At 44.1% G+C, this 24,957-nt stretch overlaps 1 protein-coding gene across 2 annotated transcripts; it reads right to left on the bottom strand.

Annotated features, from left to right (window-relative positions):
* Positions 1 to 3,710: 3,710 nt before the first annotated feature.
* Positions 3,711 to 10,047, bottom strand: LRATD2 (LRAT domain containing 2). 2 transcript variants are annotated; one of them, XM_054167339.1, is made up of 2 exons: positions 9,802 to 10,047; positions 3,711 to 9,288 (listed from the first exon to the last, which is right to left on the bottom strand). In XM_054167339.1, exon 2 carries the CDS (start codon positions 9,281 to 9,283, stop codon positions 8,387 to 8,389), a length of 897 nt encoding a protein of 298 aa, XP_054023314.1. In that variant the 5' UTR covers positions 9,284 to 9,288; positions 9,802 to 10,047; the 3' UTR covers positions 3,711 to 8,386. The 2 variants fall into 2 exon arrangements, with proteins under 2 accessions (XP_054023314.1, XP_054023315.1); XM_054167340.1 differs by lacking the exon at positions 9,802 to 10,047 and adding an exon at positions 9,500 to 9,689.
* Between the last annotated feature and the right edge of the window lie 14,910 nt (positions 10,048 to 24,957).

The following is a 24,957-nucleotide window of genomic DNA, read 5'->3' as shown; positions in this document are numbered from 1 at the left end:
ACAGAACACCATGACCAGATGTGCACACCAATCTGCCCCACAACTGCACATTTCTCTCTTCTGCATAACTCTTTCATAGGTGCATTGCTCTCTTGAGGAGCAGAGGAAAGAGAGCACAGAAAACACAAAGATAAAAAAGCACAGCATCAAAGCTTTTTTTCATAAAGTAACCCCTTCAGGTCTCAAGAATACATTCCTCACTGTGTATGCAATGCTGGGGTTCCTGACAGAGTGCCTCTTTCCAATTGGATATGACCAACAACTCTATCACTAGAGCTCACAATCCTTGTGAAGAAGAGTGCTGTCAGCTGCCTTCTACAGGAGCTGGAGGAGTTGTGTATGGAGACCTATTCTCCATAGATATAATTTACATAAACACTACACAGATTTCCCTGCATGCTGTCAGGTGTCTTGATCCTTCTCTCTGGAGGCTCATCTTCCTGTGAGTGAAGTTTCTGTGGTGAGCCAGGTACACTTGTGCACCTGTTTTGCTCAATTAAACCTTTTCTAGCAATGTGAGTCATCTATTTCATGGTCCAGAACATCCTCATTTCATTTCCTCTGCCGTCTGTTAATTGACTTGATTAATACTATGTAAACACCTTGAGACTTCATTGCTCTAACTGCTGTACAGAAAGAGCAGAGCCTATTCCAAACAGGACAAGATGGAAGCAGCACAGGAGTAGGGAAAAATTAGAGAGGTACCAGACATTTATATGATCCTCACTTGTCTTGGTTCTTAATAATCCTTGGTAATTTCCACTGATGAACTTGATATGAGCAACAAATTCTGCTTCCAACACAGAGACAGACCATAGTTCTTAGTGACCCAGAGTGAGACAAATGACTGTTTGACATAAGTTTCTAGCAAGCTCCAAACCCTTCTAGCAAGCTGTGCCAGCTCCTATTGATCAGAGTGCTTGAGTTCTTCATTTCCATCTGACAGGATCCTGATCAGGACAGTCAAGCACCCCTTTAGCAGGTGTTCGGGAGAGGCTTACATAACTTCGTGGCCTGGCACACAGCCAGCAGTGTGTGGCCAAAAGATGCAGCAGTTTGCACAAAAGGGGCTAGAATCTCTGCCAAGAACAACCTATGGAGATGCTCAGCAATGGTGGTGGTGTGCCTCAGGACACGGTCCCCTACATCCACTGGAGGCACTGTCCTTCAAATATCAGGATATCTCTCAGGCCATGCTCCTGAGGGACTGTAGAGGTTGTCTGTGCCCAGAAGCTGGCAGGAGGCTGCAGGGTGGCCTCTGTGAGGAGAGGTCAGAGGTGTCTCCTGCCAGACACAGTTGGTGTCAACAGCCCCACCAGGGGACACAGCTGAGTCCCTCAGCCCAGCTGGTTGCATAAATGGCTAAAGGCAGCACAGGCAGAGGAGGAGAAAATCAAGGAGAGAGTAGCAGCAGAGAGACACCAAGGCCAGAGGAGATGGAAGAGGGCAGGAGGCACTGCAGGCCTGGAGCGGGGATCCCCTATAGCCCTGGAGAGACCCCACTGGAGCAGAGACCCACCAGCAGCCTGGGGAGGGCCCCACACTGCAGCAAGGGGGATGTTTCCTGCAGAGGCTGCAGCAGCAGAGAGCACCAGAGCAATAGGAGGGGTGACTCCCTGCAGCTGGGGACACAGGACCCCATCTGCCAATCTGACCTGCTGTCTGTGAAGGCATGCTGCTCACTAGGGGCTCAGATCTGGGATGCAGAGAGCCTACCAAGGCCTGTCCATCTCTCAGACTATTAACCCCTGCTGCTTTCAACATAGGTACCAATGACACAGCTGGAGAGATCTGGACACATAACTAGTGGACAAGAGCATGGATGCCCAGGTAGGCTTCTCCTTGATCCTGTTGGTGAAAGGGTTTGAGATGGACTAAAGAGATGCTGCTGGTTGGTGACTGGCTATACGTCCAGTAGCTTCTTTATCTGTGGGACCTAATTTGAGGTCCAAGGACTGTTGGAGGAGATGAGACCCACGTGACCAAGTGTGGAAAAACATCCTTGTGTACAGATGGTCTAGCTGGTAAGAAAAGTTTTAACCCAAGAACGATGATGGAAAGAGATCAAGGTGCACAATGAAATGGGAAGTGTCACACTGGGTAATTAAGCAAAGGATGCAGACTAAAATGAACGAGAGAGGCCTCAAAAACAGCAACAGTGGGCTGAAGGGGTCTCATCCAAAGTGCATGTTGTATATAAGTAAGGAAGAGCTGATGGGACAGCTTTGTAGGACGAGGTCTCTGGGAAATCAGTACACTGGGAGCCTCTCTGCAGTGCCTCTGCATGCAATCCACAGAAGAGCTGAGATGTCCACCAGTACCTTCAGCAGAAATCTCATCTTGTTACTCAGGATGCTTTCACTCTAAGTGTTTTTGCTTGAGCTGACTCAGTGCTTTTGTGTGAGATTTAGGTAACTCTTTCTGGTCAGGATCTCAGAGAGAAGCATAATTTGCTTGTTCAGCCACTGTTTTTGTCATTGTGGATGTGCACAGAGTAGAAACCTTTGATGAACTAAGCACCATTACCAGATGGATATATGGCCTTACTACAATAAATGACCCACATCACCTTCAGCAAGAAACATCCTTGATCCTGCTGTGAGTAGTACATAGATCCCACTCCACCTCTGGAGCTTCCATGAGACAACATCACACAAACTGGAAAGTTGTAGAGATTTTTCCAAAAACTCCTCATGAGTTCTGCTGTATTCTCATTTCTCCCTCTCACAGACACTACATCTGTTCCTTCAGCAGTTGCTGGCAGCCAAGACAAGCCCAGGTGCCAACTAATACTATGATCTTCTGCTGAATTAGTTTTCCACTTTTACAATAAAATTATGGGCCAGATCTTCATCAGATTTATTACAGCTATTGCCTATAAAGCAGCTGATGGTCTGACCTTGTAAAGAGATCACTTGTCCTCTCTCTTTGGAGGTAGAACACAACCAAAGAGTTTGATTTTGATCTAATGTTTGAATTCAGAGAAAACATTGACTGTTTTGTGTCTGATCATGGGAAAAAAAAATAAAATCATTAGTTTTCCAAACACACCAATGAAAAATACAAAGAGAAGGAAAAAATTATAAAAGATACTATAAATCTTTTTATTTCTTTTCAGTTACTATGCAATGCCCTTCATTTTGAAGGAAATGGTACAATCAATGATCTGTACTTCTTTCTCAGGAAAAGAAGATATTTGCACTAACAATTCAACATTTACTGACAAAAGACAGCTTACAGAAAACATGGTGGGGAAAAAAGAAAATCATGTTTTGTGATTACACTTGTTATTGTGGATGATTCCAGGAGGTGTTACAAATATCAGGGATTTCAAATGTGCATTTTAAAAAAGCTTCTAGGGGAACATTAATGCAAAAGAACCATCTAAATCACTGGTGTTTGAAAACACCCTGATTTCTTCCTATCTCTGGTTTAAAACAAATTAAATTCTAATCTGAAAGTCTAAGCCCACTACACAATACACCCGGCCTTATTACTGCACACTGATTGGTAAGAGTAGTCAACACATACTCAATTAACAGTAGATTTCTTATAAACAGAAACTGCAGTTGGAAACAATGCATTTCCTAACTCTACTTAGCTATTAGTCTCTGATATAAAATTAAGATTTTGCTTTCAAAAAAAAAATCATTTGTTCCTACATGGCTGTTAGAGTCATTGTTGGGGCTGTTAATTGACAGAGGAGCACAGGCAGAAAACCGCTCAACAACATGCTTCATACACCCGAGGACAGACCTTTAGTAAAACTTAGTAAAGGAGAAGATAAAAAGAAAGCCACCATTACATTCAAAAATCTGAAACGTATTCATCACACAATATTACCTATTTCAGTGCTGAGACTGGAATATTGAATTTACATGACAAAAAAAAAATTTAAGTTGGCCTGGGGGTTCATTTATACAAAACAACTGAAAGTTTACTTCCATAGCCTAGGATCCTTCAGTCTGAAGATTTATTTTTTTTTTCCAAGTAAGAAAATACAGGTTTTTAATTAGCTTTTGGGTATTTTCCTTGCCCACCCTACAACTGCCTACTATGTCAGCCAGGTGAGCTCTACAGAGTTGCAGTAATCAATACTTTGCATTCATGCAGAATCAGAAATAACCTGAAACAGTGTTCAGTTTATGTCATTGCTCACTGTCATGGAAGGTGAATGTCTACATTATGTTTTTAAAATTACTCAATCAAGGGCTAGTTGTAAGTTTTACTAAAAATCCTTCTCCAAGATGTTATTTGCATCAAACACACCAATACTCCGGGGAAATAAAGACTGCTCATCTACATCTCCTAGCTGGAGCTACATTTTACACATCTGGGACTCAGTCTTGCCAACCTTAACACGTGGAAAATGATATTCACAGCAGTCCTAATACCAGTAGCAGTAGGTATGCCCAAATGAGTAAATTCACAGAGATGTTTAAGCATTTGCACAATAAAAGGGCTTTTAAAACAAACAATATTAACTTTAAATGTTAAAAACTCAAGGGAAAGCTCAAGCATGACAAGACAGACAAAAAAAAATACATCAAGAGACAGCCTGCAGCACAATCAGCAGCTTAATTTACAATTGCCGTGTAACACACCTCTCTCAAAAATCAGTGCAGCTGAAATCAGTACTTCCGGGGAGAAACTGAGGCCAAAGTTTGGGCTGGACTTAATAAGCCTTATTTGGACAAGAGGCCCTTTGAGAAACAGCTTTCACAGCACTGCTTGTTCTCCCTCAGCGCTTATGCAACCTCAGATCCTCCACACTTCCACCAGATAATTCAGCTTGAAATTCCAGGCCCTTATTCACAAGGAAATGTAAATATACACTTAACTTCAAGCATGTGAATAGCCTAACTGACTTTCAGGGTCTACTTGCAAGTTCGAACTTCACTATAGGCTTAGGACCTTTGCTGATCCAGAAGTCCTGCAGGAGGATCACACCTGAATTTTTGTGTGTTAAAGCAGAAACTGCAGAGAAGAGCACTTGTATCTGTTCTTGTACCCTCTCTTTTGTAATCTACACAAAGTCTTGAAGTAGACACATGCACAAAACAGTTTGTTTTCCTGGGAGACCTTTTCCATTAAAATCATGCTCTAGAAGTCCCAGTCTAGTCTGGCGACAGCAACTAAGTACAGCAAAGACAAGAAACTAAACAGCCGTGATGTGCTTCTACAGCAATTTGAGTTCTTCCACCCAGCTTGTTATGGGCCCATGGCTTTAACCCAGACTGCTTAGAAATGTTTGCAGTGGTGTTTAGTAGCACCTATTAAATAACACTGCCCAGTCAACAGGTAGGGAAAAAGGACCCTGCCTGTTAAAGATTCAACAGCCACATCTTCATCTGCTGGAATAAGAAATTCCTGTATGGAGATAGCCCTCTTCTAGGCTAAATAAAAAAATGCAAGGCTTCCTCACCCTCTTCTACTTTTACATATAATGGAATGCCAGGAGACAGAATAAATCTCCAACCACAGTTTGCAAAGAAATTTAAAGATTCCAAGTATCTATGTTTTAAGTACTCAACACCTGTATCCCAGGTGTAAGAGGAGCACATAGGTTTTATAGCACAGCAGAACATATACAAGACTCTGCTTTTGCTGTGAGGCAAGCTCCCCCCTTCACTCTGTCCTAGCAAGGCAAAGCAAGATCCGGGATTCCTTGCTAAAGCCCTGTGCCTGTGTGGGAATTTATCCCAAAAGGCATGACCGGTACAGAGAAGCACCAAGATCAGCACAAAACACGATTTCAGTTAGTTAAAGAAGCTTTGCTCTCCATTCCCAAGCAGATTTGGTCCTTTTTTTATTAAGCAAAAAGTGTGTTGGGGGGAGGGGGAAACACCACAGAAAACAAAGCCAGACTATGCAGGGTATCTCAGAAAGTGAGAAACGGCCAAGTGTCACAGTTCTGATGTTTCGGACACAAGGGGGAAATATTTTCACAACTGGTTTACCTTTTAGTACCCTGTAGATACATAATATTTGACATATATAGCAGTTTCTGTACTTTATGACCTAGAATATACTTTAGATCACTAATGAAAAATAAACCCATTCAGAGGATTGGAATATAATGTGCATACCAACTTACTTTCATATGCAAGGTTATGAAGGGATTATATTTTTTTTTTAACTTTCAAAAATATCTGTAAGAAAATAACATTTTACATACCTATATTACACAGTGAAATAAACTTTGTTATGTACAAGGTTTCAGTACGAAAGAAACCACAGCCAGACATTTACTCATTGTCTAAGATACTTTCAGTTGTATCAGTCAATACAACAGAGAGATTCTCTTTCACTTTTTATTTTTTGGACTATTTCAGTGATCATTTCAGCTTCTAGTGGTGGTTACTGGTCGTTGTATAAAATGTGTGCAGACATCCACATATTAACCCTACTACAGTTAGATTTGAGTAGTTCGTGCTCTCAAAGCAAGGCTGCACATCTGCTTGACAACTGCAGTAACTTGAGTGTAACTCAATTGCATATCAGAGGGAAAAAAACCAACAACTTAGTGCAGACACCTGAGCTATAGCATTCTAAGGGAGCCTGGTGCTGAACTCTCCTTCGGATTTGGATATTTCACAGCCCAAAATGAAAATGTGAGAGTTAAGGAAACAGTATATGGTGTACTTTGCATAACCCTAAAAGTTATTTTTCCTCCCAAAGTGAGGATAATGTAGCCTTTCATGGCTTTTTCCCAGCTTGTGTATTTTAGGCAGAAAAGACAACACAAAATTATATTTGGATCACAATGGCAAAACTGCTTCATGTAGTCTTAAGGAATTGAAAGCTGGTTCTACCTACTCTTAAATGACAAATATTTCTCCCATCTCAGGGGAGGAAAGGACACAGAGTACTCCACTATTTGTGGTATAACAGTAAGCAACTGTGGGGAAGACAGTATTAACTATGCATCAAGTTACATCACACTGTTAGTTTCCATTATTTACACGGACTCAAGCTTATCTTCAAGTTTACCTCATCATTATTGTGCTTTAAGGGAAAGGAAATTTGCATTAGAAACTGCCTCCAAATCAGTGTTTGTTCACACACTGCAGATCAAAGGACAAAGACCTGACAGTGCTGTGTAGGAGACCAGCTCAAGAGCTGAAAACAAATTCAGGGAATAGTCAAGGCAGGCAGCACCACACTCCACCTCCCATCCTGTTTAACAGAGGACTTGTGCAACAACTTTCTAGACATGTGCTCTCCTTTTCTCTAATGCTATAGCTCAGCTTCCTACCATAAAAATTAGCAAAACCAGGAAACAAAATCCCTAATGAAGAGGAAATTGCCTTGCAGTAAGGAAAAAGAAACACTCAAAATCCTCTGCCTGCGATGCCTTCCAGCCTCTGCTCCCTCCCTGTCACAGCTGTGTTTACTGCAGTGCAAAACCTATGACATGCTCATGGCCAGGAGCACCCAGTCAAGGGGCCACCCTCTCAAGGGACAGCTTACTCAAACCTTACTCTCACACACATACAGCCTGCTTCTACTGCCTTGATATGTACCACAGATGTAATCGGCAGCCCTGCCATTTGGTTTCGGGGAGGGCAGAAAGCTTGTAAAGAACAATGGTGTAGCTTCGGTATCTGCCTGTAGGAGTCTCAGCACACACCAATGCAGAGGGTGGTAAAGTTCCTCCTCCCCTGGGACTGGTCAGCAATAAATCAATCTTCTGTCCTCAAAGCCACACGCCGATAGTCAAGGAGGAACTTCCCTAGTCCATCTGTTCCTATCAGTTAAGAAGGCACAGCAAACCCATTTCACTAAAATTAGTGATTTCTCCCTTACACCTTCCAGGAGGCTAGCTACAGATCCATGAAGCCTTGCACCAGGCAAGTAGCTTCTTGCAATACCAACAGGAGCCACAACTGAAAAGAAACAGCTCAAGAGAAGGCAAAACAACATCCTCACACTTCTCAGCAACCAGACTAATCAGATGCTCTGAGCTACATGGTCACATCATAAAAGTTGTTGGCTCCTTCTTAATAGTATTAAATACTCTTAACTTCAGCTGCTAAGTAGATGTCAAAGGCATTTAGCATCTTGTAGGCTCAGGCCTACTGGCAGATGGTTGAGGGAAAGGCTATGCACCAAGAAGGCAGAGAAGGGAAAAAGGTAGGAATGGAGAAGGTTAGAATTGCCCTGAGTTTTATCCTCTACAAATAAGTCACTGGTTTTATCATCAAGCACTGAAGGAGTTAAGCACTAAAGCATAGACACTTAATCAGCTTTCCCCCTTCCTTTCACATGTGATTGGAATGAAGCTGCACCGAAGCGGCCCAAAGGACTTATAACAGCTCAATTTCGCAGCCTTCAGTTTTAATCCCCATCACCCAGGCTAAGCAGCATGGTGGTGCTGAGGCTGCTACTCCACAGCAGTCCGAGCACCTGGATGATGATGGTCTTCCTCCTCCTCTTCCTCCTCCTCTGCAGCTTGCAGGTGGCTGGAGAGCTCCTGGATCACAGCAGCCCTACCAATCTGGTCATTTCTCCTCTTCTCCATAATCAGATCCTCTAGGCTCTGAAACTCCAGTGTGTGGCTGCGCTTGTCGCCCAGCCGGATCTGCAATCGGTAGGGCTGCTTGCCTATGCGCAGCTCCCCGCCGATTTTAAACTCCCGCTTGCCATACCGGCACCAGGCAGCAAAACACTCCGAGTTTCTCCAGCTCAAGTCCCGGTCCTTGCAACCCACCTGCTCCAGGGCATTGCGCACCACCATGGCAGGGCTGAGGGGCTTGTAGCGGTACAGCTGGTTGGCAATGCGGCCCCGTCTGCCCTGGCTGGCATCGGTGAGGAAGCTGTTCACCACCTCCAGCCTATGCAGGTGGACAACTTGAAAATCACCAACATAGACTACCCAATGTGGATACTGGGCCTGGCACACAAACTCCACCAGGTCACCTGGTTTGCACCTATTCAGCAGGTTCTCTGGGGTGTAGGTGCTCAGATGCCCTCCACTGCCTTCATCACCCTCCTCTGGCAGTGTGTCCTCCTCAGAAAAGCTCTTCTGGTAAATACACTCGTCGCGGTAATAGACTGAGCACTCCACCTCGTGCAGCTGGGGATCGTAGGGCTGCAGGGCAGGATGATCACCCCCAAGGTCCTGCACTGAATCCTGCTGCTGTTCCAGTTCATCATCATCATTCGAAAAGATGTAGGAGACCCCGATCCTGGGCCCTTCATCTCTGTCCATACCTGTCGGATCAGCCGTGGGAACTTCCTTGTAGTTCAAATGGGTCAGCTTCTCCACCTGGTTCCCCATACCCACTGCAACGACAGACACACAGCGGGGCCATAAGGGCAGGCACGGCGTGAGAGGCTTCCAGAGAAGCGCCGAGGCGGCAGGACGCCGCTCTCGGCTCCGCACACACCCGACCTCTCCCCGCTCCAACAGAGCCCCTGCAAGAGCATCCAGGGACTGCGAAAGCCCCTCGGGGAGGGGGAACGGTGACCGCAGAGGGGTGCGGACCTCCCCTACCTGCACGGAGGAAGGCGAGGCGGCACTGCCACCTGTTAAGCGGCAGCGAGGAGGAGGAATGCACAGGAGCCGCCGAGGGGAAGCGGGCAGACACAGAGCCACCTGTTACAGGGTTGCACACGCCGGGGGTGGCCCGGAGGTCCGAGTTAGGGACGGCCGAGCGACGTCCCCCGAGAAGCGCGCACCACCCGCCGCCGGGCTGGCTAAGCCGGGCTGAGCCGAGCTGAGCCGGGCTGCCGACCAGGTGCGCCTCCTCCTCCTCCCCCGCGCCCTCCCCCGGCACCGGGCGGCTGCAAACTTACCCAGCGGGGAAGGCTGCGCTGTGCCGTGAGCGGCTCTAGGGCGAGCGTGCGGCGGCGCGGCTACGGGGGGGTGGGCGCGCAGCGCGGCTGGATCATGGCCCCGGCACGGCCCCGCGCTCCCCGCGCAGCAGCAGCGCCCGTGCGCCGCGCTGCCGGCACTGGGGCTGTGCAACAAGCGCCGGGGAGGCACGGCCAAGGGGAGGGAGGGGAGACTGGATCCGGCTGCGGACGCCCCGGCGAGGGCTCAGCCCCCAGCATTTAAAGAGGCAGCTCTTCTTCTTTTTTTTTTTTTTTTTTTTTTTTTTTTTTTTTTTTTTTTTTTTTCTCTTTTTCTTTTTTTTTCCCCTGTCTTTTTTTTGTTGTTGTTTCCCCCCCTTTCCTTCTTCCCCGCTTTCCTCCTCCCCGCACCCTTTTCTCTCGTCTCCCTCCTACATGCCAAGCGCTTTGCTCCTCGCCGAGGCTGATATGCAAGCGGCGGTCGGGCGGCCGGGCTCTTGGCGCCGCGGCTGCAAAGCCGTTCTGTGGCGGGCGTGCAGCGCACTCACACTGGCAGGCACGCATGGGCTCACACGCGGCCCCTTTAAGGGAGCGGTGCCATGAGGCAGTCCAACCCGCCACTTCGGTCTGGGGGAATTACTGTGAGCAGGAGTTTGCCCGGGACAGCATCAGGGCGATGCAAAGCCTCGATGCGGAATCGCGGAGATCGCACCGCTGCCCGCGGAGGAGCGCGCAGTACGCACGGGTGAAACAGCCGCCCTGCAGCCTCTCTTCAGGGGGGGTGGCGGGGCGGGGGACGAACCGGGACGGCACCGGGACGGCACCGGGACGGCACCGGGACGGCACCGGGACGGCACCGGGACGTGCTTCCTCGGGCCGTAGACCATAACGGGAAGTTGTAAAGCGAATAAAATCAAAGAACCCCGTTCTCCTGGGCTGACTTAGTGCCTTCGATTCCTCCATGAGCGAAGCGTGGAATTAGTTTTATTAATTTCTTTCCGACTCCAAGAGATCACTCTGTTTTTCAATATAGACGATTATGTTTCTTCTTCTCTGGAAAGGCATTATCGTAACTGGTGGGAATATTTCTGTGTGTTGGGAAACACAAAACAATATTCTACTTTTTCATTAATGCCTAGTTAGTCTACTAGGTGGTTTCATTATTTGTACTATTTTTACATGCACTAGTAAAACCATGCTGTTAAAGCAGACTACAGAGATAATTTATGGGAGCCTGGAGTAATGTCTTTAATTTTGTCTTGTATGTTCCCAATGTCTGTTGTATTGTAATTTATAAACCCAACTGCACACTGCTGTTTTGAGGATTCACTAACCAGTTGTGAGTGGATGAACAAGCTCAGTGTTACTGGGGTGCTGGGCACTTCCCATGGACTCTGAGACTATTGTTCCCATTAGATTCTACACCTCTGTGGTTTCAAATATAAACCTGCACTTTGGCATGGGGAGAAATGCTGAGGCTATGGAGATGTACTCTCTGTTCTGCTTGGGATTGTGGGGCAGTTGCAAGCAACTGCAGCAGGTGACAGGCAGCTGGATCAGAACCTTTTTGTTTTAACTCACCTGGTGACTATGTCTAAGTGAGCGTTTTAGAGAACTGAAAAGCACACTAGGGGTGTGCTTTTGAAATATATTTCCCAAACATACACCCCCAACACACGTGCTTCAGTTTACATTCTGGTGTGATTTCAAAGAGTGCACACATACTCCTTCCACCTTCAGCCGAGCTAAAATGCACTCCAGCCACAGGATTTGACCTCCCAAATGTGTTTAATGTAGATGACATTTTTCAGTACTGCCTGTTCCTCTCCTCCATAGCTGCAGCTGGACAAAAGTGGGCCCTGCTTTATAGTCAGAGCTTTGTGAAATGGCTTCAGTAATTAAGTGTAGAAGTGAGAATACCCTACAAGGAGGAGCTAGACTGAGAATACAATTGACTTTTTTGTGTTCTCCCTTTTGTATTGGAATCTGTGTCTCAGCACCAGCAGCATACTATCTTTGGAACAGTTTCATGTTTTGTCTAGAATAGTTTGGCAGGCCTGTGTTGAATGCTGTGTTGCCTTTTGAATCTGATGCTATGGAGGAGTGCAGCAGAGCTCACTGTTGCCCAGAGGAGTTACTTGTGTGTGCATGCACATCCACACTTCTGGAGCCCTCTGTCTTCTTCTGTCATTTCATTCTGTCTGCTTCAGCTCACCCCAGTGCTTAATTTTCTGCACCTTATCAGCTGCTTTGATCTCTCTGAGTTTCTTTTCAATGACTGCTCCTCAGAATCCACATTCTCTGATCAGTCTGCTGCTTTCTAGGAACAGGAACCCTTGGTGAGTATTTTTGTGTCATACAGCACTTGTGGATAAGACACTGTGTGGAAACTTCACAAAGGACTTACAGTGCCTCTATATCACCTGGGCTGGTGCCTGAAACTGCAATGCTTTAAACTTCTGCGTGCTTAACCTCTAAGCTTCAAAGCAGCTAAACTCTGCAGGCACAAGGGATGGAGGCTGGTGGCAGTGACATGCTATCTGAGTGACTATGTTTTTAGAAAGAGCATTGACCTCTTGCATAGCTTTTGAAAAAAGGACTTTGGTGCTTATCTGTTAAAGATAATCCAGTTTGTGGATGTGGAGTGGAAGGAGGAACTGTTGTGCGGTAGCTGAGCTGAGAGCCCAAACTGCAGTAAGGTAAGATTGAAAACACACCTCTGACCTTGCTGTTGGAGGCTCCTCAGTAACTCCTTGCTCAGCATGATGGCATTGTTACCCAGTTGTGAGAAACTCAGCTCTCTGCACATCACAGAGAGAGCATTGTGAATACCAGAGTTGCAGCTGTGCTTGTACACCTACAGAAGTCAACAGGGATGCCCATATTGTCAAATAAGAGAACTTCCTGGGGTCGCTCCCAGGTCACAGTATCTTGCTCATCAAGTTGCATAAGTATTTGTTCCTTTTAGATTCTCTTTCATAGTAAAAACTGCACCCCAGCCCAAACCCAGGTGTGGTTGAGGGACTGGTCCACTTTACGCAACTCCACCACCCAAACCCCTGCAGAGACTGCAAGGAATCAGAGATGAATCTACATGAGGGTAGGCTCCCTCTGCTCTACACAGTCCTCCAACAATTTCCTAGCACATCCATATGCTCTTAGTCTATTGCTGAGAGCAGCAATACATATCTACAGTTTCACATCATAAAAATACCATTCTAGTGGGTTGCTACATGACTTGTAGGATATTTGAGATGTTTGAAACTTTGATTGCCCCAAACACATATTCTAAATAGTAATTTCACTTTTATGGCCAAAAAAACCTGCCACAATGCAGGGCTCTGGAAATCCGAAGTTATACAGCTAAATAGTCCTTTGATACAGAACACAGAGAGGACTGTCCATGCTGGCTTAGAGACTGGACCATCTATAGAGCAAGTGCATTTATTATAAAAGAATAAATCTTATTAAGAGTGACTGAAGGAGGTGGGACTGTTAAGTTTGAAACAGAGGAAGCTGAGGGGAGACCTCAGCCTAGCAAATTGGACTGCTTAAACACCACAGTTTGGGGCACTGGAGGAATAAACCACTTCCTAGTGAAGTTCTTCCATGGGGATCTGTAGAAATCAGTCATGTCCTTAATTGAAGGAGGTGTGTGCCCTGAGAGCTCCTTGATACCCTTCCATGACAGTCGTAGCAAAATCCACCAAGGAAATTTAGATTCAGAATTGTAACATCTCCATTTTTGCCTCCTTGTCCTCCAAAGGAAGCTGCATCCCTGACTTCTTGTAAAGGCAGGAATGCCACCTAAAATGAGATTCATTGAGGCTGGCATATCTGCAGTAGCTGGTGGAGAGTGGGACATGGAGTTACCGTCCTGACAGCTGTTGGAAAATGGTGCTTCCTTTCACTCATGTTACACAGCCTGATACTTTCCCAAGGTTAAGTGCTTTAATGAGGTTGGCTGTTTCTCACACACAAGAGGAAATAGTGCCACGTCATTTAATAAAAAGCATTAATATTTCAAATTGCTTCCTTGGGGTATGAAAGACCAAGGTTGAAGTCTCTCATCTCATTGAAGGAACTTGAACTGTTAACTCCCAGAAGAGTACTGAAAGACACCAGACTGTAGGCTATTTTTGAGCAGTGGTGCTCTCTCTGTCCGACTGAAGCTATTCGGCTTTGTATGGGCTCATTAAATACCCATTCAGTCAGTTGGGGGAAAAAAAGAAAAGAATGACAACGACTCTTAGATCAGATGCAGGAAGGGGATGAGAGTGCTTTGAGGCCCTTTCTAATGAATATTCAGATGTCTCACAGTCTTAATCAAGAGTCATTCAGGCAGACCCACCAGAAAAATCTGAAAGTTTTGCTTTTAGGACATGCTCACAGAAGAGTTTTATTTTTGTCTTCTCAGGAAGGCATTGGGTGGCTGGGTCTCATGCCTTGCATGACTGTTGTAAACAAGATGCTATTAGATGTCAGCTGCTCTTTGATTTCTGTTGTTAGAGCTGTACTCAGACCTCTGTTGGATCAGGCCTCTTGAAATGACCTAGGAAGAGACACAATTAGTTTGTGACTTGAGTTTGGGCTTATGTGTGAAACTACTTGCTGGCTCTGCATGTGTCTCCAGAAGAAATATTGGTACTTTAGAGAACCATAAAATTTATGCATCTCAAGACATTGACAAATATAATTTCTAAAACTTGAGATTCATATTTGACATAACATGAGAGATGTAGTGAGCTTCTGGTGTCAGGAAGGTTTTATCTGCATGTAGCCTGTAAACCTTCGATGACACCTAAAAGAGGTACTTCTGAAGAGATGATCTTTTGTATTACATGTAACATGGTCCACCATACATACAAGACTTGAAAGTGAGGCGAGCTGCAGATCAGAGACCTGCATCCAGAGACCTGCATCCAGAGAGGTGGTTGGGGCGCCATCCCTGGAGGTGTTTAAGACCAGGCTGGACGAGGCTCTGGCCAGCCTCATCTAGTGTGGGGTGTCCCTGCCCATGGCAGGGGGGTTGGAACTAGATGATCCTTGTGGTCCCTTCCAGCCCTGACTGATACTATGATACTATGATCTGGAGAATAGAGTGGGGGAAAATCTGCTGTGTTTATCACAGAAGCAAAGTGTTGTGTTTTTTTTCCTAAAACTCACTAAAAGCTTATGTCTCTGTTAACATTGTAATTTGTGACCAAATGTGATTTGTGGCAAAATAAGTTGCTGAAATTGCCAAAGCCACAGAGTTTTTGGCTGAGGCATCCAAGCTGTATCTCAGAAGAATCTCTGATAGTGTAAGATTTTAATTGGTGCATTCTAGCAAATGAAAATTAAGTAATTCATATGACAGTAGAGGCCTGGATTCTTAGGAATTGCTGTCATATTGACTTGAGCAGCAGGCAAAGCTTAATTAAGTTGAGGTCCTTCCCCCTCACCCCCTGGAAATGGTGACTGCATTTCAAACATAACAAGGAAGGAGGTACAGCACATGTATCTTTCCGGCATGAGAACTGCTAGTCCCATGTCTCTCATCTCTTTCTCATGCTGAAATTCTTCCCCAAAAGCTTCCCCTTTAATGTGTCTTTTAGCACTTGACTGGGCTGCTGGCTGCCTTAGACTACATGTCTTTTCATATTCAGCCAGGGAAGGGTGAGACTGCTGCTTTCAGTGGAGAAGGGTGATTGCTCCTGGTGTGCAATACCTAAGCAGAACCCATTAGTAAAGGGAAGGAGTCTTGTCTTTGGCTATTGCTATGCTGCTAATAAAACATTTAAGTACTAAAATTAATGTGAGATAAACATATCACTTATTCTAGCAAATGGCTGATGTGACAACAGATTGCTCGGAGAGTTTGTGGATGTACCCTCCCTGGAAGTCTTCATGGCCAAGCTGGTTGAGGCTTTGACCAACCTGATCTAGTGGAAGGTGTCCCTGCCCATGACAGGGGGGTTGGAGCTTGATGATCTTTAAGGTCCCTTCCAGCCTGAACTGTTTTATGATAATATGATTCTTTGACTGACAGAAGAACTATCAAGCAGTGTAGCTCCTTCCACAGAAGGTGGTGTCTGTGCCAGAATTTGAGGCTGATCATGTCAGAACACATGTCCATCCACAAAGTGGTAACAGCTGGGGATCTTGGGGATCTACTGACTTTATCTATTCTTTGGAAGGTAGCTGACCTAAAAGTACTGGCCACAGCTGGTCCCCACAATCATCTTCACAGGTCTGTGGCAGGGTAGAGGAGCAGGAGTCGAGGAGGTAGTCCACCTTGTCATTTACCCATTAGATTGTGAACTTGAAGTGGCATCAGTGTGAGACAGTGTTGCAGACACTATCCAGCAGACTGAAGCTCCAGCAAAGTTGGGTGAGAGCAATATATCAGCTTTGAGAGCACCAAGGGTGCTTTAGTAATGAATCCAGACTGTTAAAGAAATTAAATAGGAGAATCTATGCTTTCAGGCCTGTGGTCTCCATTTGTGAATACAACTACTCCTACCTGTTGCACTGAAGTGCTGTGAAGATAAATAAACCCATTAAAGTCCTGAGGTGCTCAGAGTGCCTGCTAATAAGGCCCACAGAGACATAAATAGCTAGGCAGGTGCTATATTTTTTTTTCAGGCAGTAGGAGTGTCCAAATTTGAATTATCCTGCTGATATCCACAGTGCTTGGGGAGGTCCTTGACTTCTTACCCAGGCCTGCCTCTGGAAATGATGTGCAGCAATCTACCTGCAGTGTGCAATCCAGACACCTTCCATGTAGGTGATTTTCACTTGGCTGCAAGCATCTCTCTCCTGTTACTCACTAATGAGGCTGCTGAGACCTTGGAGACTGCAGGGGACTAGCTGAGCCTAGGCTGGCTGAAGTCACTCCTGTGAGCTGGTTCTTTGCTGCCAGCAACCAAGATCCATTTTTTCTACCTTCATTAAGCACATGCCCTAAGACAACCTACTCAACTTTGTAGCAGCTGTGGTTGCTGACATGTTAAACAATTGCTGCCCCTTTGCAGAATGCACAAGAAAATGCCACTGTGCTGAGCATGAGGAAATGCTACACTACCTCTGGTTTGAGAAAGTATTGATATGATCCTTGTCTTCCACTGAGCCCTTTCTGTTAGTGCCTGTGGAATGAGATCAAGGAGCAGATGGTTATTCCTTCAAACCTGTGAACTAGATGAAAATAATATTCCTAGTAGAATCTACTGTCAAGGAAGCTTCTGGCCTGCTGAATGGCATTGCTGGGTTAGATTTATAAAGTGCTCTCTAGATAATGACGTGTGTGCTATCATAATGACTGTAATACCTGCTAGAATTAACAGCTGTATGTATTTGTCTTTCTAGAGACAGATGTTCTCCTGCCTGGTTATGTGTGTTTGTCCCATCTGGGCAAAGACAACATTTTTCTTTCCTTTCCTGCCCTCTTTCCTTTCCTGAGCTGTCTGCTAGGTAGGAGTCTGACCAATCCCATCAGCTGCTGAAGGAAGCCCTTTGACCACTCCAATTCTTCTTCCTCTACTGGCTGTCAGAGCTTAGGAAGGAGGTTCAAGGTGGGGATCTGAACTCATATCAGCTCAGCAGCACTCAGAGTGGCTTGATGATGCTTTCCATCCTCACTTGCAATACTAGTGCAGACCAGACTTGATGGTCCTGCTTTCAGAGAACATTTAATGTCAGACTGTCCCTGTATATGTTCAAGTTGTCAGCTTCATGCCAAACCCCTTTCCTTGGCTCTTTCTGTGCAGCACAGTGTTATTTTGCTCTGATTTAAGTGTTTTATGGTTGCACATGAAGGAGATAACAGTATGAGCAAAGCTTTAGGTAAAGATAAATCATCTGCAGGGGAAAATATGAACACTCTTTTTGAAAAGCAGCGAGGCCACCCTACTACAGGACCAAATCGCTTACTGTCATCTTTGCAACAATCACCTTAAATCTTCTCTGCCTCCAACTCAAAGTGATTTCAATGAAAAACCATTTCACAATGCAGCTTTTGTATTGGCAATGTAAATACACTCCTTTAAGAAAGGTGCAGATTTTCACCTGAAATGTCCCTTATTTATTGTTATAAACTAAATACAATTCTTAGTTAAGAGGAAAAAGGCTCCAATGGCCTTTACAGGGAGATGAATGAGGTTGTGTGTGTTGTACGCTTCCAGGGATGCAGTGATTCAATGGCCTAATTCTACCGGGTGTTCTCCCTTTTCAGCATTTACACTCTACTGATCCTAAGAGTAACTAATCAGAAGCAGGAAGGTGTTATTTTGGTGATACAGAATAGAAGATCAGGCAAAACATTTCCTACAGTCTGTTCCATTTCTTTATTCAAAGGTCCTGTAATAAAATCCAGGTGAAGGTAATGTCTTCCAGATATCAGGAACCGTACCTTGGTTGCAACGGAAAGGATGGGAAATTAGTCTGATTTTGGATCCTCTGAAGAAGTGTCTCTATGACTGTGTTGCACAGAACAGTTTTGCATATTAATGAAACTCATCAAGATTCATAACTCTTGTGAAATGTCATGCTTCCCCCCCACCTCCATTTTGCTCTCACAATTTTTGGCCTTTTTAGAGTCTTATTTCTTTTATAAGTGTAGAAGGGAAACATTGCCAGTTCTAGGTTTCCAGTGCTGAGTAATTAAAGCCATATAATAGCCATATTTCAAGCATGTCCTTTGAGGCCAGCTGCATCCTGGGCTGTACTGATAAGAGTGTATGCCAGCAGGTCCAGAGAGGTGATCTTTCCCTTCTTTTCAGCCTTTTTGAGATTGTATCTGAAGTGCTGATTCAGTTTTGGGCTTCCCAGTGTGACAAGGACAGTGACAGAGCCAAGTTGGAATCTGCACAACTCCCTTTTAAATGTTAAAATTTTTTTAATGTTGGGTTGTTGTTTTGTTTTTTTTTGCCAAGAGGAAGTCAAATAAATTGGAATAATTTGCTCAGATTTACATAGAGATGCTGTGTAATCTCCAGCTTTGGAAGTGTTAAAAGTTGGATTGGAAACATCCCAGAGCAACCTGATCTAAGTAGACCTGCTTTGCACAAAGAGTTAAATTAGGTGACCTCTGCAGCCCAAATTATGTTTCTGTGATTCTCACAGGACACAGTAGATCTGCTTAGTAATAATACCTGCCAGATCCAGAGAATCACACTTACAGCTTCTTTCAACTCCATTCTGAAGTTTGCTTCAATAAGAACTAGATAAAATCTTCTGCTCAATTTGAAACTTCATGAAGAGATAAAATGCCTTAGGCTCTCCTTGCATAAATACTTAAATTCTGTTTTTCCTGCACATCCAAGGCAGAAACTCTTTTCTGCCTCAAAACGTTTCTGTCTATAGATACATGAGAAAAAAACTTTATTTATCCCTGCAGATATCCCAGGTCGTCTGAACAGATGACAAGTCACAAGACTGCTTCCCTGATTCTCTTTCAGTTGTAAGTATTTCATAGGACTGTGTATATATACTGTCTGCGGTGAATAGCATCCTCTTAGTTACTTTGTGGTGGTGCCCAGGAGACCTTGTCACTGCACCATAATGGAACTGACAGGCTTGTGTGATGATGCTCTTATGGTCAAGGGTTTCTTAAATTCCCTTCCCTATTAGAAATTCTGACCTATTAGTTCTGATAGACTGAAGTCCAAAAACCAAGCTCAGCACAGTACTGAAATGGCTGTAGCATCAGGTTTTATGCAAGATATGCATTACAAATCCCAAATAAATGCAAACCTAATGGCCACAGCTAGTTTCCATTCTCTGCTGATATAAACAGGATTGTGAGAAGATGTTACTCTTGTATGCAAGGCTGTAAAAGCTTAGCCCTCAAGCAATATGATTTCTTTGGTACTGCTGGATTCAGTGCTTGTGAGGAAGGGCAGCCAAGCAGTGTTTTCCATAGTGGAAAGAAAGCATTGAGTGCCATGCCTGTCTGAGGTCCCCTAGCTTTCTTGAAACTAACCTTATTCATTCCACAAAAAGAGGCTTTGAAAAGTTGGTTACTTAGGTTTTAACTTTTCCAGAAAGGTTTCTCTGTTGAAAGCTTCTGGGTGGAAATTCCAAACCCTGTTGTTGCTAAGATTAAAGTATTTGTTTCTTGGAAAAGACTTATAAACCAGCACATGGATCATTGTTCCTTCTTCAGCCAAGTAGAGTGAAGGTGCTTCAAGTAAGTTGTGCTGCCAGTAGGATCAGTTTTGCATGTGATTTCAGTAAGAGCTATGGAGAAGTCATGCCTAAATATTTATATTTTTAACTCATATGGGGATAAAAAGAAAAAATAAAGCAGTGCTTACCACAAACATATTGGGGTCTTAGGCTGTTTTAAATGCAGATAGAAAATAGTAAAACTTTAGAATGTGATTTCTTCTTGCATACTAAGGGAAAATTCCCCCATCATCAGATGTATGGGGTTTGCTTTCCTGAAATAGGACTTTTTTCCTAGTTTATTTCTGTGTTGGCTTTTTTCCCTCAAGGTTAATGTCATAAGCTAAATAGAATCTAATTAACTCAGCCTTGGGGAGATTTTAAGTACCTGTCAGGAAACAGAAGATATTTTTTTTTGCTGTTGCTAGACAATGACCTTAACTGTGACCTGGAAAAATCATGCTTGTAGTTTGTGAATGAAGTCAGTAACCGTGCTGTGGTATTTCTGGCCTTATTATGAAACACACATCACAGATTGTGTCTAATTGCACATGGTGGGTTGATGAGAAATGCAGCTACTGAGCCAAGACTCCGATGTCAGATATCAGCGTTCTCACTATACTTAAAAGCTGTTGCCATGTAATAGGTTCTGTTTATCTCTTCTCTAGCTTCTAAATTGGTGTGCCTTGGGTCAGAGCGCCAAGTTCATTTTTTCTACATTCCTGACCAAAGTTATTAGCTCTCCTCTTTAAAAAACAGGATGAATTAGTCCTGCATTATCTCCCATTCTGGGAAACATGGCCCCAGCTTTTATTGTCATCCCTGGGCTGCCTTGTGCTAGGTTTCATCAGAAGGAGATTGGTGGGATTACTTAATTAGGGGCTAGCCAGCCCTTTGCTTAAGTGAAGAGAAGAATCTTCTGCTAATATTCACAGAGGTTGCAGGATTGCTTTATCTCTTTGCAATCCTGGCAGAACTTAGATCCATGATTGTGGAGAACAGATCCACCCTGATTTCTTCCATCCTCAAACACATGTCCTTGGCTTCAGTTTAAGATGTATTTACAAACAAAGTGTGCGATAAGTAGCGGATATTTGTGTTTCAGAAAATTCAAGGACTTGGTACTTATGCCTCAGGCAGCAATGTCATTAGTGTACTGACCTTAGTCCTCTTGACCAGTCCTCCCTGTGCTTACCAGATTCCAAACATCAAGATCTGTTTCTGTAGCACAAAAGGGCTATTGTGGTGCTGGTGCCTGGATGGAGTCTATTGTAATGGCTTCTGTCTATTCCTTTCCCCTCTGACTGTCTCAGATCGCACACGGTGCCAACAAATAGGAATATTTTTACGAGGGCTTTCCACCAGCAATACTGGAATAAGACACTTCTGAGAACAATTGTGTGGTGCTGTGTCCCATGTCTGTTTCTCAGTCACCACTGCTTACAGTCACTTTCTGTCTTTAGCATGTAGGGTGTGAGCTGCCAGGAAAAGAGCTTAAAGTCCTTGCCTTCCTGCTGTATTTTGTCTTCGTGGAGCCCTGTATTGCTCCCAGTTTCCAGTTTCATAACAGTTTTGCAGCATTCTTTTTTCCTTTCTTATGCACTTGGTACCGGCAATAAAATGTGTATTGTTCTCAATGTTTAGCATGAAATCCTACATATGGAAGTGATTTATCAATAAGATTACAGGCTGGAGGCCTGTGGAAATTGGACTCCAAGGTCCCATAATTCTTTGGGAAATGCCAGCCATGGTAGGTTTTGCCTCCCAGAGGCTGTCCATTATTGATAGTCTTATTCAAATGTTACATTCAGATTATAAACAATGACCAACTTCTCAACTTTATACTTATTCACATGCAGCTAATTCAAGTCTTAGTCACCATACTTACCTCTGCTCTTTCACATTAGTCTCCTCTTCCTTTGCTCTCATAATCTTTTTTTTTCTTTTCTTTTATGCAGGAAAGGTAACATCTCTTCCCAAAAGCTTTTTCCATGCAAAATACTACTACTATCATCATCACTAAGATATTCTCCTGGTAACATGGAAATGTCATTGCCTGGAACATGCTGGCTTGACAGATAGATAGGCACTTGGCCCAGCTGGCTCAGTACTATTGTACTATTTCTGCTCAGTGACTGAAAGAAAAGGGTAGTGTAGTTCCCCTGGGATGTATTTAATTACTGCACCTATGGCAAGGGAAAGGAGTAACTAGTACAAATACCTGCTGCAAGATATCCAGCCATTGGGTGTTTCTTTCAAGACAGGACTAGGTGCTGCATTAAGAAATGCATTCAGTGGGATAGTGTGGCTTTTCATGAGTCTGACAGCAAGGAATAAAGAGGTATTTCTGTCTGTCTAGCTGCCAGTGTTTCCCTCGGCTTCTCTTACCATCTTCGCTATACACCAGAGCTTGCTGTGCCCATGAACATTGATGATGCTTATGCTAGACCCAGTCATCTTGGTGCCTTCTGAGCTGGAGGGCCTTGAGTTCAGTGATTCTGAGTTCTTCTGGACAACATCAGAGGTGTCAGGGACAAACTTAGCTGGAGGAACAAAGAAATTGAGAAGCATGAGATGTGCCTCCCATGACCACATGAAGCTCAGAGAAGTGTCTGGCTAAATTGCTCTTTGCCTTTATTTTTTATGTGTGGTGGGTGGGATTTTTTGTTTGGTTGGTTTTGTGTGGGGGTTTTTTTGTGTGTGTTTGTTTGTTTGTGTTTTTGTTTTGTTGGTTTGTGTTTGGTTGTTTAATCTGCCATGGAAGGGCATTGTCTTTTTTCCTGAGAAAGTGAAGAACAGCAGGTACTGAACAAAAAGTGGTTGAGGATCATTGGTGGTCACAGTAGAGCTGGTTGATGGGTAGAGAGGTGTGAAGACTTCTGACTTTAGACAAGCTGTTATCTAGAAGATAGAATACAATACCTGAGAAGTGATCAAGAATAAAATTTACTCCTAATTGTGCTAGCCCCATTTTAGACCTGGATTCTCAGATATCAAAAAAGGCATCACAGACTGTCTATAAATATTTTGGAATAAGCACATTTAGGAAGCTGCTGCGATAAGAGAAAATGTGAGGGTTCTGAAGTAATGGAGATTAGCAGAATTCCTACATACTTCAGTAGGAAAAAGTTTGAGCCTGGAGTTATCTGGCTTGTAACTCCAGCAAGACTGAAAGAAGGTGGATCTGGGTTATTTTTTTTATCTAAGATTTTATTAATGGCCAACCAGGATGCTTTTTAATCTTTAAAAAAAAAATATTAACACTCAGAACACATCAATTGTTTGGATTCTGAGCTATGTGTTGCATTTATTCTTGGACAGGCAAATTACAATGAGAATAATCATTGTCAGAATGCTAATGTGATGTAAACTATCGGAGAGATATTTATTCAATGGAATGCAATTACCAGCAATACTCTATTTTCTGAACAGTGTGACTGTAATCCAATTTAGACTGTTTAACCCCCGGTGATTTGTTTCTGTTTGTGTTGTGGCAGGTTGAAAACAGGCAGGATTGCTGGGGGCAGCAGAAGGAGAGTAAGGGGAGCTAGCACCCCATGTAATCTGAGATCTTAATGACTTTGCTAAATCTACATAGCCACAGGGTTGTTCATCATGGTTGTGCTGCTAATTGAATTTTAAAATAAGGGTAGATCCTACATTCACTTTCTCCCAACTTCACTTCATTTTCTGGTGAATGCTTAGTCACCATTTTATAAAAAAATGAATCCTTTATGGCTTTAACTTAAAGTGACATTAGGACCTTGGATTTCCTACAAGACTGGATTCTCAGGTACATGGCAGCAAGTGACAAAGAGGATGTACAAGGTGACTTTCATGACCAGCTTCTCTTGCCAAAGTGTTCTTGACTGGAGGAGTTCCAGCGGAATCCCATGGGTAGAGGACAGCTTCTCTCCTTCAGGGAGAGGAAGATCATGGGAAGGACAGAGTATAGGGACCTTGCTGCAGGCAATTTCTGAAGACTGACTACTTTCAGCTAGTTACTGTACATTCATTAGCACAGAGAAGTCCCCATGAAACTAGCACAGTTTCTGTACTTCTGAAAGTAGCACAGGATATATTGTCAGCACAGACAGAAGTCCTGTGATCTAGGCTTTAAATAAAATAAGTGCTAGGGTAATCTAGTTTTAAGTGCAGTGAGACATTTTGTAAGCACACAAAAATAAGAGGGAAAAACCTCAGTACACATCTGGTGCAGAATTTGCTAATAGTGATGGTCATTCCAACACTGAGCTGAGTGTAAGCACAAGCAAACGTGATCCTGAGGGATGAGCTGATCTAGTGAGGAGAACTGGGGGTCTGAAATGTTCTGTCTCTCCCCAGACATCAGGGGGAAAAAAAGTGTTGAGGGATGAGGATAAGCCATCACTGGCAGGAGAATGAGCGTTTTTTTTCAGAACGGGTGGCTGTTCAGCTTGAAAGAGCCTAGGGAATAGCTATTCAGATATTTTCTTAGTACCACATCATCATCCTCCCACCAAAACCTCCAGTTAAATTACGCCCCTTAGTTACAAAACCTTAAAGGGCCAGAGATGAGATGCAAGGTTTCTCCACAGTGGTAGGTAAGTTTGGAACATGCACACTGCCAGCCCTGCCTGTCTGCACAGGACAGGGCTCTGGGTAGGTTTTCAGCTCTACCTCCTTGGTCACTATAGCTGAATATCACGGTGAAGGTCAGCAGATAAGTGAAGGCTTTGCTAATGGTTTTAGACATGCATTTATTGAAGGTCTAATGATAATATATATCAACATTTGATTGCCTGCTTGGTTCTGTACAGAAGTAAGTGTTCAACCAGGCTGGGATCCACTATATCCCCTGGGGATACTTTAGCAAGTGAGTTATGCTTTATATCCCCCATGCCTGGCCTCTTCCAGAGAGATGATGCCAGGACTTGAGGTCTCACAAGTATAACCATCCAAAGCTGTGGAAGCCCAAGGTTCCAAGCAATTGATTGAAGAGTTCAGTATTATTGAGGATGTGTATTGCAGCAG

Source organism: Dryobates pubescens, chromosome 14 (assembly GCF_014839835.1).
Source record: "Dryobates pubescens isolate bDryPub1 chromosome 14, bDryPub1.pri, whole genome shotgun sequence".
Lineage (NCBI taxonomy): Eukaryota > Metazoa > Chordata > Aves > Piciformes > Picidae > Dryobates > Dryobates pubescens.
The sequence above is the reverse complement of the archived record's forward strand: the minus strand, read 5'-3'. Positions and strand labels throughout refer to the sequence as shown.